General features: G+C 38.6%; 1 protein-coding gene across 1 annotated transcript; it reads left to right on the forward strand.

The window, feature by feature from the left end:
* Positions 1-838: 838 nt before the first annotated feature.
* On the forward strand, positions 839-14,158 carry mcm4 (minichromosome maintenance complex component 4). Its single transcript, XM_052023807.1, is given in 19 exon segments — positions 839-858; positions 1,996-2,073; positions 3,909-4,076; positions 4,501-4,601; positions 4,603-4,620; positions 4,622-4,663; positions 5,037-5,138; positions 5,509-5,604; positions 5,699-5,794; positions 5,916-6,054; positions 6,203-6,423; positions 7,382-7,502; positions 7,679-7,938; positions 9,113-9,478; positions 9,790-9,917; positions 10,051-10,258; positions 10,362-10,590; positions 11,542-11,675; positions 13,591-14,158. Coding segments are annotated over 18 exon segments (2,592 nt in total). The 5' UTR covers positions 839-858; positions 1,996-2,003; the 3' UTR covers positions 13,684-14,158.
* Positions 14,159-14,599: the final 441 nt, after the last annotated feature.

A 14,599-nucleotide genomic window follows, 5' to 3' on the forward strand; every position in this document is an offset into this window, starting at 1 on the left:
CAAAAAACTATTTGATCCTAGCGTCCTCCGAACTCGGCTCTTGTTGCCGGAAGTACAATTGTATCGAGGCCCTTCGAAATACATCACTTGAATGACAACTGGGGAGGTCGGGGACGATACATTTAATTTTCTGGTCTATCGTTAATGAGAATTCCTCGAAAAGCGGGGGGCGGGGGTCTACAATGAGCGACCCCCAAGTACTGGGATTAAAAAAATACACAATTAAGCTGTCGCTCTTATTGCATATACGCACCCAGCCTGCTTTCATTACTGGTATCCAGAAAGTTGTGGCTGAGGTTGGTGATAACACTGTGGGACTCCACGGAGGCACTCTTGCTGTCTCTAGCTGACAGCAGACTGTGCAACTTGTTCAGCTGTCGCTGCGTTCCAGCCGCCACCGCCGCCGCGGCCATTGTCCCGGCGAGACGCGGCGTTCCAACTCCGCCAACCCCGCGTTCTACGCTCAGCCCGACTCAGCGCCGCAGGCGGAGGAGGGGGGGGGGGGTTGAGGGACATTTACACTGAACAGTGTTGCCTCTGCCTCTAGTTTCTCACTAGGACAAGCATTGCATTGTAATATTCAACTAGGATTACAATTCCAATTAAATCATTTTGGGGGGGGGGGGATGTAACTCATGTTTCAAATGCAATACACATGCGATTCTCTTCCGCTTGAGATAGATTATCCGAAATCTGGCGTTTCGGTGCTGATTGGGTAGAAAAGCGCGCGGACTCGAGGTCATCTGATTGATTCCGCGCGAAAACTGGACTTTGTGGGAGAAATTTATAAGGTAAAAAATTGTGAGTTAGAAATGCCAGTTAGAAGTAAATAAATTGCATTGTGTTTAGAGTATCGAGGTGATTGTCGTTATGTTATTTTTGTATCGATAAGTGTGTAATTAAGTTGAAATCGAAACAAAACATTTAGTTGCCCATTGAAATAGGTAGGATGCATGTTCAGTATTTTTTCAGGTCAATAGATTGATAAATATTCAGTTTTATTTCTTGGGCTCTAAAATAGTTCCTAACTCGCTTTATAAAAGAAAAAGTGAAGGTTATGAATGTATTGAAGAGATTTTAGTTTAATAATGTTGACTTTAAGCATTTTGATGTGTTAAAACTCCTCGTGTTGCCGATACTGTACTATATTTTGTACCCTCACACAGGTCATTAGCGAAAATTATGTTTAACCCAAGACTATTTTGTTTATCATAGTTTATCAACTCAGAACGACCCTATCAGCTCAACTTTTTTCTTCTTCAAATAATTGTTTTCCCCCTATTGTGTGTGCCACCGTCTCCGCCACCAGAACAGAAAAGCAAGAATGTAATTTTAACATATCTCCTTATTTCATTGGACAACATTGTGGAAGACTTATTTTAAACAGTATAGAATTATCTTGTATATGTTAAGCAGCCAGTTGATCACCAGTAATCTGGGCCATTCTTCGCACAGATTTTATTCAATAAGAAAAATAAGTATAGGCCAATTTATTACAGCTTGGTTTTGATGATCGTAAAAATGGTCTGGGGGAAAAAAAGCATTTTAATGCAGTGAGTGGTTAGAATCTTAAATACACTGCTTGGGCTTTCAGTGGAGACAGATTCAGTCATGGTGTTCAGAACGGAACTAGATCATTATTTAAAAGGAAAACTTTAGCAGGACGATGATGAAGGGTTTTCGACGTGAGACGTTAACTGGTTTCTCTTTCCACAGATGCTGCTCGACTGGCTGAGTTCTTCCAGCAAAAAAATTATTTTATTTCAGATTCCAGCATCTGTAGTTTTATTTGTTTTCCACGTTAGCAAAAGGAATGGTTAAGTGTAAGGGACTAACTAATTGCCTTTGCGTCAAGCTTGCACTGATTCTCTGTTTTAAAGCAGAGAATTTGTTTTGATTGTCACTAAAGCGAAACGGATACTTTGACCTTGGTCCACATTAAAGTCTGACAGATATGTTTGAATGCATAGCTGAATGTTCTTTCTCTCATCCTAGTGCTAAAGATGTCATCCCCAACATCCACACCCAGTCGTAAGGGAAGCAAGCGTGGAAGAGGCAGTAATCCTTCCACACGTATGTCCTACTGTTCTTTTATCCATATGCATCAGGAGCTATTGAAGCCTTTAGAAATTCAGATTTGTTGGGTACAGAATGCACTACCGGAACATCTGCATTTTCTATATAAAAGTTATTGTTGCATAAATGATTATTTTAGAATTATTAGACGTGACCTTTAAGCTTTGATTTTTAATGACACCATGAGTTCATTAGCTAAATATCCAGCTGGTTCACGTCCTCATTCCATCTTCCTTCCACTCACCACTCAAAATAAGTTGAATGAAACTGTTGATTGCTTTCCATTCAGGTACTCATCATAGAGCAGATCTAGGATTTGCTGCAATTTGTTTCTCTTAATTAACAGCTCTAACTTTTTAAGAAATTTAACTTGATAAACTATTCAGTGGTAGCATTTAAAAAATGTTTTAAGAATGACATGCATGTCTAAATATTAACATTATTAATTGTTTTTTCCAATGTAGAAGATGAACCTTGAAACTTGAACTCGCATGAAACAGATGAGTGCAGTGCCATTATTTTCTCCCCCAAACAGAACACTAAGAGGCTCTGCTCAGTGTTCACCTTACTCCCATGGCCAGATACTTAGCACCTGGTTTGCAATCAGCCCTAACCGTGCTAGAATAGGGTTGGATAATGTAGACTGGTAGTCGCTGATCTAAATTTAGATAATATATCTAAAATTTTTGTGTACTTTTGCAAAATTTTCTTCGCATATAATGCAAAGTTCAATGTAGATGTGATGTGCTATTCATCTTGTGTTTATGTTCTTGCATTCATTCCCAGAATGTAAGATTCACTGGCAAGGCCAGCAATTGCATCCATCCCAAATCACCTAGAACATGGTGGTGGTGAGCTGCCTTCACTGTAGTCTTCTTGTGGTTGCTCCCCATAATGTTGTTGATCCAGTGACAGTAAAAACACAACAAAGTATTTCCAAGTCAAGATTGTGACTTGGAAGGGAACTTGCAAGTGGTGATGTTCCTATTAGCTTGCTGCCCTCAGCGACTTTGGTCAGAGAGGATGTAAGTTTGGAAGTCACGATCACCACTGAAGAGCCTTTAGCGAATTCCTGTAATGCATCAAATTGCCGTGAGGCAGTCAAGGTATGCTGCTAGTAGAAGGTTTAGGTTGGTTTGAAGTGGAGTGAATTGCTTTGTGGATGGTGATAAGCTTTTTGTTGTTGAAGTTGTACTCATTCGAGCAACTAGAAGGTCCACTCTTGATGTGCTTTGGCCAGGCTTTGGGAGTCAGGAGTTGCTCATTACAAAAAACTGGATTTTGACCCATTGCAACTACAGTTTGCATCTAGCTGATCTAGTTGTTTAGAGTCAGTAGTGTTGAGGACGATTTTTGATTATGGTAGTCATTGAATTTATTGGGAATGTTATTCTTATCTGCACTTGGTATGACGTTTATGTTGTCTGTTATTTAGGATCACAAGTCTAGGTGTTACCTAGGTCTGGCTGCAAGCAGGCATGGATTGCTTTGTCATCTAAAGTTGTGAATGAAACTAAGTAATCATTGGCAAACGTCTTTACTTCTGACCTTGTGATGGAGGGAAGGTCATTGATGAAACAGTTGGAGATAGTTAGGCCTGGGCACTGCCCTGTGGAACTCCTGCATTGATGTCCTGGTGCTGAGATGATTAGCCTACAATACCAGAACTTTTTTGCTTTGCTGTCAATGACTCCATCTAGTGGGGAAAGGACCCTCTAATTTTGTACTTGATGTCCAAATGAGGCCAGAATCATGTTATTACTTGTATTTATAAAATGCACATCTGTGAAAATGTGGTGGCATGTTGCTAATGATATGCCTATTTCTTGCAGCACGCAGTGATGGAGTGCAGTCTCCACCTTCACAAAGGCAGCGAGTTGATGATTCCATCTCGACTGGGGAGCTGCAGCCGATGCCAACTTCTCCAGCAGCAGATGTTCAGAGCCCACCTGTGCAGGAGTCCTCCTTCCTATCCAGCCCAGCACGATCACGCCACTCAGGTTTGCTGTTTCTTCATTTCAAGTGAACTCTAACAATTCATACATTTATAGCAGGGTAACACAGCCACAGCAGTGCATATTTTACTCCTACTAAATGCCTCGATACAGTAGAGTGCTACATAGAGTGTACTGGGGAACACAGCCAGCTTTAATTTTCCACTGGAATAAGCTTGTGTTATGCTGCTTTTGAGGTGGCAGGATTAGATTGAAAGTCACAGCACCGACCCACTTTTGTTTTACATTAGCTTCAGTTTCCTTGTGCTTAACATTTTAAGATGCTGGAATTCTTTTAATCTTTGGAGCAGCTGCCATAATTTGTTAGAAACTTCGCCAGAATGTTCTTGTGTATGATATATTTTGCAAATATTCTGTTCAGTCACATTTTCTTTTGTTGAAATAATTGTCAAAATATTTTGCCTTGCAGCTGCCAGTGAATTTGACATAAGTTCTCCTCTGACCTATGGCACTCCCAGCTCTAGAGTGGAAGGTACACCTCGCAGTGGTGCACGTGGCACACCAATACGGCCAACGTCCTGATCTTGGTTGCTGCGCGCAAGGCCCGCCAGGTTGACTTGCATGCAGACCAGGTGGGTACCTAATAATAATGTAGCTTATCTAGGCTTATGATAATTCTCATTTAGCTAAGATTGTTGTTAGTTTTTGTCTTATTTGTGAAATGTGGGCATCACTGGCTATTTATTGTTGATTTTTAATTGCCCTGAACTACATGGGTATTTCAACATCAGTTTTGAAATGGTTTTTAAATGTCAGGAAATAAATTTGCTGACATGCTGTCTGGCCGTGTTGGTGTTTCCTTGAGGACACATAGGCCAGACAGCATAATGTCAGCAAATTTATTTCCTTGCAGGGTCGTAGTGAACTGGACAGGTGTTTAATAATAATCTTGTGACTTTGTGGTCACTGTTACCAATACTAACTTTTTGATTCTGATCTCTTCAGCCTTCAGCAGATGATGTTGTGACCAGTGAGCAATCCCTTGGACAGAAGCTGGTTATCTGGGGAACAGATGTCAATGTGGCTGCATGCAAAGAAAAATTTCAGGTAACTGTACCTTGTTTTGTTTGGATTTGTTCTTTTGTCTTAGATGGGTATTCAGCCTTTCCCTTGTATATGATAGGAAACAATACTTATTTATCCTCCATTTCCTGTAAAACAAAATGTCGAGAGATGTCAACAATTACAAAACCAAAGCATCCTTTCTAATTTGTTCATTACACTAAGAATTAGTTATTTTTCTGGATGTTTGTAATTATACTTGACATTTGATGGTATGGATCTGTTCTGATGTATGTTCGTTGTATGTTCGTGTTTTTCAATAGTAGAGTAGGCCAGTGTGATATTTAGCAAGAGTTGAGAGATGTGGTTTTCAATATTTTCAAAAGAAAGTAATCATTCTACTGTTTTCTTTTAGAGGTTCCTTCAACGTTTTATTGACCCTTCTGCTAAAGAAGATGAAATTACAGGCCTAGACCTGAATGAGCCACTTTACATGCAACGTCTTGAGGAGGTAATGCGTAGCTTGATCTCACCTGTTTTGTTACATCTCTGTTGTGTAGGCATTTCAGAGCTGAAGGGAACTTCACTGTGTGCTTTGGTTGCAGATGAATTTGGTAGGAGAGCCATTCCTAAATGTGAACTCTTCTCATTTGAGAGCATTTGACCCTGAACTCTACAGGCAGCTGATTTGTTATCCACAGGTAATGCATGTTGTTATACAACAAACAATTGTTTCAGAATGACCAACTTTGAAAGAAGATTGACATTTATAAACGTTAACCAGTGCCTTGAAAATAAATCCTTTCTCTTATTTGTATATAGGAAGTGATTCCTACTTTTGATATGGCTGTCAATGAACTCTTTTTTGAGCGTTTTCCTGACTCTATACTGGAGCATCAGATCCAAGTTCGACCATTCAATGCTTTGAGAACCAAAAACATGAGAAGCCTGAATCCAGAAGGTAGGGTGGTTACTAGAATAATGGAAGCTTCTTTTAATTGGTGCAAAAATTAATGCTAACTGTTAAACAGCTTACGATGCAAGTATATGACTCTGTCTTGTAAGTCATCTACCGTAGCATAATGTTGGTTACTTTATTTTTCTTGCAGATATTGATCAATTGATCACAGTTAGTGGCATGGTGATCAGATCTTCACAATTGATTCCTGAGATGCAAGAGGCATTTTTCAGTTGTCAAGTGTGTGCTTTCTGCACAAGAGTGGAAGTTGACCGCGGTCGGATTGCTGAGCCATCTGTATGTAAGAACTGCAACACCACACACAGCATGGCTCTAATCCACAACCGTTCACTATTCTCAGACAAGCAGATGGTAAGTTTTGCAATTATTTCTCCATAGGTCTTTAAGGAATTTTTGAATAACTGGAGTGGAAAAAGATATGTTCTCTGCCTCATAATGCATTGCTTTAACAAATAACTATTAACATTTGATACAGCATTAATACTTTACAAAGGTTTACGTGATAGGCTGGATCAGAAACTCTGATGTTTGGCAATTTGCACTAGACTAATTCCCCAACTGCTGCGAGTCTGACTTATTAAGCAACAGAGGCAGCCTGTACTCTCCGGTCTTCAGTAGAGTCTTGAGCTGTTTCTATTCCCCAGCGTTGCACAGAATAATCCGCCTCTAATTCTGTCAAACTTTTTGGTGATGGCAGTAGAAACCTGAGGCCTACTTGTCTCTGAAGCCCCACCACATCTCGCCCAATGTCTTCAGGGCCCAAAGGCCGAGCACATTTGTGTCAAGTTAGTGTAGTTTTGAGGAGAGACCAGGCTTTGTGTCAGATTCAGTACAATTTGGCTCAATGTGGTGGAAATAATTGACTTGCCAGTATCCCCTGTGCTTTACCATGAGCAATGAAAATATTTCATGATTGCCAGGTTGTAGAAGTGTCCCAGAATTGACTGTCATTGAGGAAAGTGCTGAATGAGAAGTTGTAAACTTTGCTACAGAACTACTTAAACAGGGTGGTCAAAATAGACTTATTCAATCTGCTTCAACCATTTGCTGTGATGTAAAGGGCAGAGAAGTCTGGGGAAGTAAAAACAAGTTTAAAGTATGAGATGAAACAAAATTTTGAAATTGAAATCTATTTAAAAATTTGGTGAACGTAAATGTAAGCAATTGTAAAAGTTTGTTTTTGGAAAAAAAATCGAAGTCTCCTTCTGGAATTCAAATTCACCAACTGCTTTTACCTGAGAGACGGTCACACTGCACATCAAGTTGCAAATCTATTGATTATCCTTTCTTTAACTTTTAATTTTTTCAGGTTAAGTTACAAGAGTCGCCTGAAGATATGCCTGCAGGGCAGACACCACATACAGTTATTCTGTTTGCACACAATGACTTGGTAGATAAAGTGCAGCCTGGTGATCGTGTGAATGTCACGGGTAAGTACTATACTTGTAAAATGTTGAAATTTGTGTATTAGATTTTTTTTGTTTCAAGTAGGAAAGGCACAGGTATGTTTCTAAAATAAATCCCTTGCATCTCCAGAGTGTGCTTTTAGATGCTTGAGTGATTTTTTTTAGAGGAAGTGAAAGATTTTATCTTTCTTTTTTGCTAGGCATCTACAGAGCTGTTCCGATTCGAGTAAATCCACGAGTAAGCAACGTGAAATCGGTGTACAAAACTCACATTGATGTCATTCACTTTCGCAAAACTGATGAAAAACGACTTCATGGGCTTGATGATGAAAAGGAGCAGAAATTGTTTACTGAGCAGCGCGTTGAGATGCTCAAAGATCTGTCTAAGAAACCCGATATCTATGAGCGACTTTCTGCTGCACTGGCTCCTAGCATTTATGAGCATGAGGATATCAAAAAGGTAAAAAGTGTTCCTAGAGGGCACCACATATATGTAATATTATTTGGCTTTATTAAATATTGTGAATATTTATATGCAAATCACTTGCATTTTCTCCAATTATATACTTCCTGGTACCTTCCTCAGAACTGCATGATTATCTTGTAAGGTACTTGCTCTTTGTTCTTTTTTTTCCTGTTTTACCACTTTCCCACACCATACTCCTAATCTGAAAAGTCCACAAGTCACCTGCAAGGTCAAGAATAGGAAATTCCAGTGCTGAAAATTGCATCTGTTTATTGGTTGTGGTACACCATGCCTCTGCATCCAGGTTCCAGAGTAATTCTGCCACATGATTCATTTTGGCTCTGACTTTGCTTGTTAAGGTGCTGTGCAACTAGCAACAGCTCCTGGATATTCACATGTAGTTTACTCCAGAAATCTCAGCTGCTATCAATAATCTAGTGCTCCGCCATGGGCAACTTTTATTTGCAGCCTTCTCCATCACAATTAAATGAAATTAGTGAATTAATGAAAAATTTTTTATGAACTTTTTTCTGCAAAATATTTTACTTAAGTTTTTAAATGAATTGTTAATGTTAAATAAAGCTGTTAATATTACCTGGCCCTTAAAATAATATATTTGTACATTGTAATTCTCATAGATATTTCAAAGTTAATGTATTTTAACCTTGTTTATGTGGCATTTTAGCTTCTACCTTGATTTTGTCTATGTTTTAAGTCTTTGCACTCAGCTAACCTATTTTAAACATTACACAAAGGATTTTACCTTTTTCCCTTCCTGGTTTACTGCCTGAAAGTTTGGCATTGCTTGAGACAATATGGCTGTTGGTTGATGGGGACTTTTTTACCCTCTTCCCACTCGTCCACCCCTTTATAACTGGTGATGGCTAATGGCAACCAAGTTTGAAAAAGTAGTTCAGGCCCCAGAGATCACCAAATCACTGTGGATATTTCTAGATCAGTGCTGAATACTGTTGCTTTCCCTGTCGTTACAAAAACAAAATGCTCTTGTGGATGATCTTGAAAAATAAATCTTGAAAAATAGTAAAAGGAAGTTCAGTGGTAAGGAACAGGACTGGTAACTAGTTGTGCAGCATTTCCTTGCAAGCAGCATATGCAACCAGATAATATGTCAGTGTTGATTTTTTTTTTTCCTTTTATTTTGCACCAGGGTATCTTGTTGCAGTTGTTTGGTGGGACACGCAAAGACTTCAGTCTCACCGGTCGTGGCAATTTCCGTGCAGAGATCAACATCCTTTTATGTGGTGATCCCGGTACCAGCAAATCTCAGTTGCTCCAGTATGTGTACAATCTAGTACCCAGAGGCCAGTACACTTCTGGTAAAGGTTCCAGTGCTGTAGGTCTTACTGCTTATGTGACAAAAGATCCGGAAACAAGACAGCTTGTCTTGCAGACTGGTGCTCTTGTTCTTAGTGATAATGGCATCTGTTGCATTGATGAGTTTGACAAAATGAATGATAGCACAAGATCTGTGATGCATGAAGTTATGGAGCAACAAACTCTTTCCATTGCTAAGGTAGGGATTGTTTGTAAAAGCCCGCCAATATTTTTACAATATGTAAAACATGTAAAATTGGTATAAATGCATGAATCAGATACTGCTTTCTGATGTCTGTAAGGTCTTAAGTCTTTTTTTTAGTGCATTACTTACAGTTGATATCCATTATATTATATCACCAAAAATTATAGTAAATTTCCTTTAGTTCCAAAATAATTAGAAACCATCTTACAACATCTATTGATTTAACTGCAATTGTGCTGTAGCTGAACTTCTGAGATGAAATTTGATTCTTGTTTAATAATGAAACCCATAATTTTATATTTTAGGCTGGAATAATCTGCCAGCTGAATGCCCGAACATCTATCCTGGCAGCTGCGAATCCAGTAGAATCACAGTGGAACCCCAAAAAGACAACTATAGAAAACATCCAGCTTCCACATACACTCTTATCTAGGTAATATAATTTATTCAGAAAACACTCTCAATCAAGATGAATCATTTTTTATCTCTAATGTTTCAAAAAAATCTATCCTAGAATAACCTTTTATTCTGCACAAGTGTTACAAATGTATTAATTATTTTTATAGGTTTGATTTGATCTTCCTTATGTTGGACCCACAAGATGAAGCTTATGATCGACGTCTTGCCCACCACTTGGTTTCACTTTATTATCAAAGTGAAGAAGAAATGGAAGAAGAATACTTGGACATGGCAGTGCTTAGGGACTATATTGCTTATGCCCGTACTTATGTCCATCCTAGGCTTAGTGAAGAAGCCAGTCAATCACTTATTGAGGTGAGAACTCCCTTTTTGATGTAATATTTCAATATTTTGAAAACATTTTTCTTCAATTGTACTGCCATACTAAACATTTTCCTGTTCTCCTTTGTGATACAAGGCTTATGTAGACATGAGGAAAATTGGCAGTGGAAGGGGCATGGTATCAGCATATCCTCGACAACTGGAGTCATTGATACGTCTGGCAGAAGCTTACGCCAAGGTGCGCTTCTCTGAAAAAGTTGAAAACATAGATGTAGAAGAGGCAAAGCGTCTTCACCGTGAAGCTTTGAAACAGTCTGCAACTGACCCAAGGACTGGAATTGTAGATATATCTATCCTTACTACAGGTAATGTGTTTATAAAAAAAAATATTGCTTTCATTTTGGGTGTTGAGTCCAGGAAAACAGAATTTTATGTTAGAAATGTTGACATAATTCCAATCTAAAATAGACAGAGTTATAGGCTTTGCTGAAATCAAAAATTCAGTTGCTTGTTAAAAGTTCAATTGCAGCACAACTTAACGTAAAATTAATTTGCAAGAAAGATGCTGTGCACCATGTTTTAGAAATGTCTGGTATCAATGATTCTGTTCAGAAAAAGCATGTTATCTGAAAATTTTGAGTCCTGAGAAAAGATAAAATGCTGTTCCTCAAACTTGCATTAGGCCTCAATAGAACAGTGCAGAATGGGAATGGGGTGGAGAATTAAAGTGACAGGCAATTTGAAGGTAAGGATTGCCCCTGAGGATTGAGTGGAGGTACTGTGCAAAGTGGTCAGCCAATCTGTGTTTGATTTTTCCAATATAGAATCAACCACATTATGAGCATGGAATGCAGTGCACTAGATTGGAAGGAGTGCAAGTGAATTTCTGCTTCACTTGAAAGGACTATTTGGGTTCATGGATGGTGGGAAAGGATAAAGTATTTCCTTGTGGCATCTTCAGTCTCTCTTGTGTCTCCAAGTATTTCCTTGTGGTTGTTTGCACAGTACAAACCAGCTACAGGTTTGGCAGTTAATTATCAGATACATTTGGAGATGCTATAAGATCTTTGGTCTAGAAAATGGAATATACCACTAATCCATGAGGATCTGAGATTGATGTTCCAGTGCACTATTGATATAAAATGGTTTTTTAACCACCTGATTTGTTTGACACTGTCCCTTAAGACACTGGTATCCCTTCAGATTTAACATTCTCATCTTGATAATTATCTTGTAGATGTGGTGCAATCACATAATTCAGCTTCAAAGGATCAACCTAGTATATTGTATTTAACAGCACATTTGATTTATTTCAGGAATGAGTGCTACTGCTCGCAAGCGTAAGGAGGAGTTGGCTCAAGCCTTGAAGAAGCTCATTCAGTCCAAAGGCAAAACTCTAGCTATGAGATACCAACAGCTTTTTGATGACCTAAGAGGTCAATCTGAAATCGTAAGTTATGTCTGATCTCGAATGGAAAAGTTTTGGAATGACTTGCGTAAAATGGGAGTGTTTGTGTTCGGCGGTAGTGGTTTCAGCCATTTCTGGTAATAGTGGAATTAGGATGCATGTTTACACCCAAAGAAGATGAATTCCTGTTTCTGGCTGTGATTTTTTTTAAACAATAGAATCATAGAATGGTAAAGCACAGGAGAGGCCCTATGAGTCTGCATCAACTTTCTGCAAGAGTTGGCTCCACTTCCTTACTTCTCCCCCAAGACACTAATTTTTATTTCAGTTTCTGATCCTGTTGAAATCCATGATTGAATCTGCCTCCGACACTCTTTCAAAGTACTGCCTGTGGGATTCTCACCACTGCTGTATGTCTACGTTCTTTTTTTAAAAAAAATGGCTCGTGCCGCCTTTTTGGTTCTTTTGCCACTCTCAAATCTGTCTTCTGGTTTTGGATCCTTCCACCACTGGAAAGAATTTATCTATTCTGTCTCAACTTACTATTTTGAACACCTGTATCACATTGCCTCTCAACCATCTCTGCTCTAAAATGAACTATCCCAGATTCTCCAGCCGTTCCCTCTATCATAAATTCCTCAATCCTGAAACCACTCTAATAAACTATTTCTGGGCTTTCTCCAAGGCTTTCATATTCTGCCCAAAGTTTAGATGCAGTACTCCATTCATGCCCTAAATCTATGAGAGTTCATTATAACTGCTTTATTTTGCACTGTGTTTCTTGTTTATGGAGCCTTTGATCCTATCTGCATTTTTAACAATTTCCTAACTTGTCTTGTAGCCTTTAGGTGCATGTATCCCAAAGTTCTGTAATCTCTTCAGAACTGTATATTATAGTGCCTTTCCTTGGGCTTCCTACCAAAATATCAATAAAGACATTTCTGCATTAAATTGAAGTTGCCACATTTCTGATAATTCCACAGCCTATTTGTGTCTCCTGAAGTCTATCGCTATCATAATTCACTATACTTTCAAGTTTTATTGTGTCTGTAAATCATAAAACACAAATTGGTGAAAGCAGAAATCTGAGCACTGAACCCAGGAGATCACCACTGTCTACTTTCAGTCTGAAAAATTAACCATTCCATGCTATTTCTTTTTGTCCCAATTTATTATCCATTGCTACTACTGCCTGTTTTATTCCCTGGGTTTCAACATTGCTGATGAGTTTATTTATTTGGCACTTAATCAAATATTCATTTGAAATCCATATGTTCCACATCAATTGCATTGCGTTCATCCTTCGTCCCTATGGTACCTTGTCAAAAAGAACACATGGTTGGTCAAATAGCCTTTTTATAAATCCTTGCTGGCTTCCATTAATGGATCCTTGTCTAAGTGATTGTGAGTTTTCTCCTGAATTATTGTTTCTAAGAGCTTCACCAACACTTGGTTCAAATTTGCTGGCCCGTAGTTGCCCAGGCTTACATTTGTTCTCTTTTGAACAAGATAATGGCACTTGTAATTCTCCAGTCCTCTGCCATCACCTCTGTACGAATGATTGTTTACCAAGCCCCTGCCAAGGTTTTTCTGTTAATGTCTGAGGTTACATAGCAAGAATGGCTTATGAACGCACAAATGCGATTTCTTACCTTGCTTTTTAACGCTGTGATTTATTTTTTTGAATTTGCCACTTGTTGGTGTTAGAATGCTCATGAACTTTAACTTTCATGTTTTCTGTCCTAAGTCTTCGCAATTGTATGTAGTGTGGTTAGGAATAACAGGGAATAAAATTTGGATATGTCCTGTCATAGGACAGGAACTGCTAATGTTGCAGAAGGCAAAATACTTGATGCTCTGTTACTGAACGTACATCTGTCTACACACACATTGGCACTGAAAATGTTTTTTCTGTGTATGCAAATTAGTTCTAATTAGAGTTTTGATTTTTTTTTAGGCTATTACCAAGGATATGTTTGAAGAGGCACTCCGAGCTCTGGCAGATGAAGACTTCTTAACTGTAACTGGGAAAACTGTTCGTCTGCTTTAAGAACAGAAGTACTATAAAGTTAAAATTATTAATTCTTCCTTCTGATCTTGGTTACTGAAACTTGTTTCATTATTTGAGAAATATATTTTTACATTAACTTGCTTTATTATCTGCAGCCATCTTTGGTAATTCCATGACTTAGTTATGCTAAGCTGAAACTGTTGTCGCTTGACAATATATTCAAAACCAAGGTAATTGCATAGCTCCACTGCCAGATCTGTAAATAAGTGATTTTTGCTTTCCATTTTTGAAATGATGCATTTTTAGAGATGAAGGAATTAGAATAATTTGAATGATAATGGAATAAGATGTGAGAAGTACTTTGTTTTGTCAGTAAAAAGAATTGAACTATGTGCTTTTCCTATGAAGGTTATTTGACATTAAGATGGAGCTTTCCTTTCTAGAACACAAGGCCTATTTGTATCATTGCTAAGCTTTTGAGCCATTTGTTTAATGAAAATGCAAAGAAATCAAATTTTGGTCTCTTCCTTTTATAATCTTAAACAGCCATTTCAGTTCAGTTTACATGTAACAACCACATTTTTTTGGGTACAAGGCAAAAGCAACTGCAAATGCTGGAACAAAAAAACAGAATATCAGAACTGTAGATCAAGCAGCATCTGTGGAGGCAAAAGGTGTACATTGACATTTTTGGTCAAGATCCTGTATCAGGTCTGAGAGGGAAGAGAAAAGATTGCCAACATATAGGAGTACAAGTGAGTGGGATGGGGTCACAAAGGCTGGTAAATGATTGGTGGAATAAGATGGGGTGGGGATGATGGCCAAATGGAATCAAGAGGGGGTGGAAGTGGCGAACAAAGGGAGGAGAAAACTAGGTGGATGGGTGGGAGAAGAGCACCATGGGTGTTGTTTACCTGAAACTAGAAAATTCAATGGCTTTGGGGTGCACTTGTAT

Source organism: Pristis pectinata, chromosome 9 (assembly GCF_009764475.1).
Source record: "Pristis pectinata isolate sPriPec2 chromosome 9, sPriPec2.1.pri, whole genome shotgun sequence".
NCBI lineage: Eukaryota > Metazoa > Chordata > Chondrichthyes > Rhinopristiformes > Pristidae > Pristis > Pristis pectinata.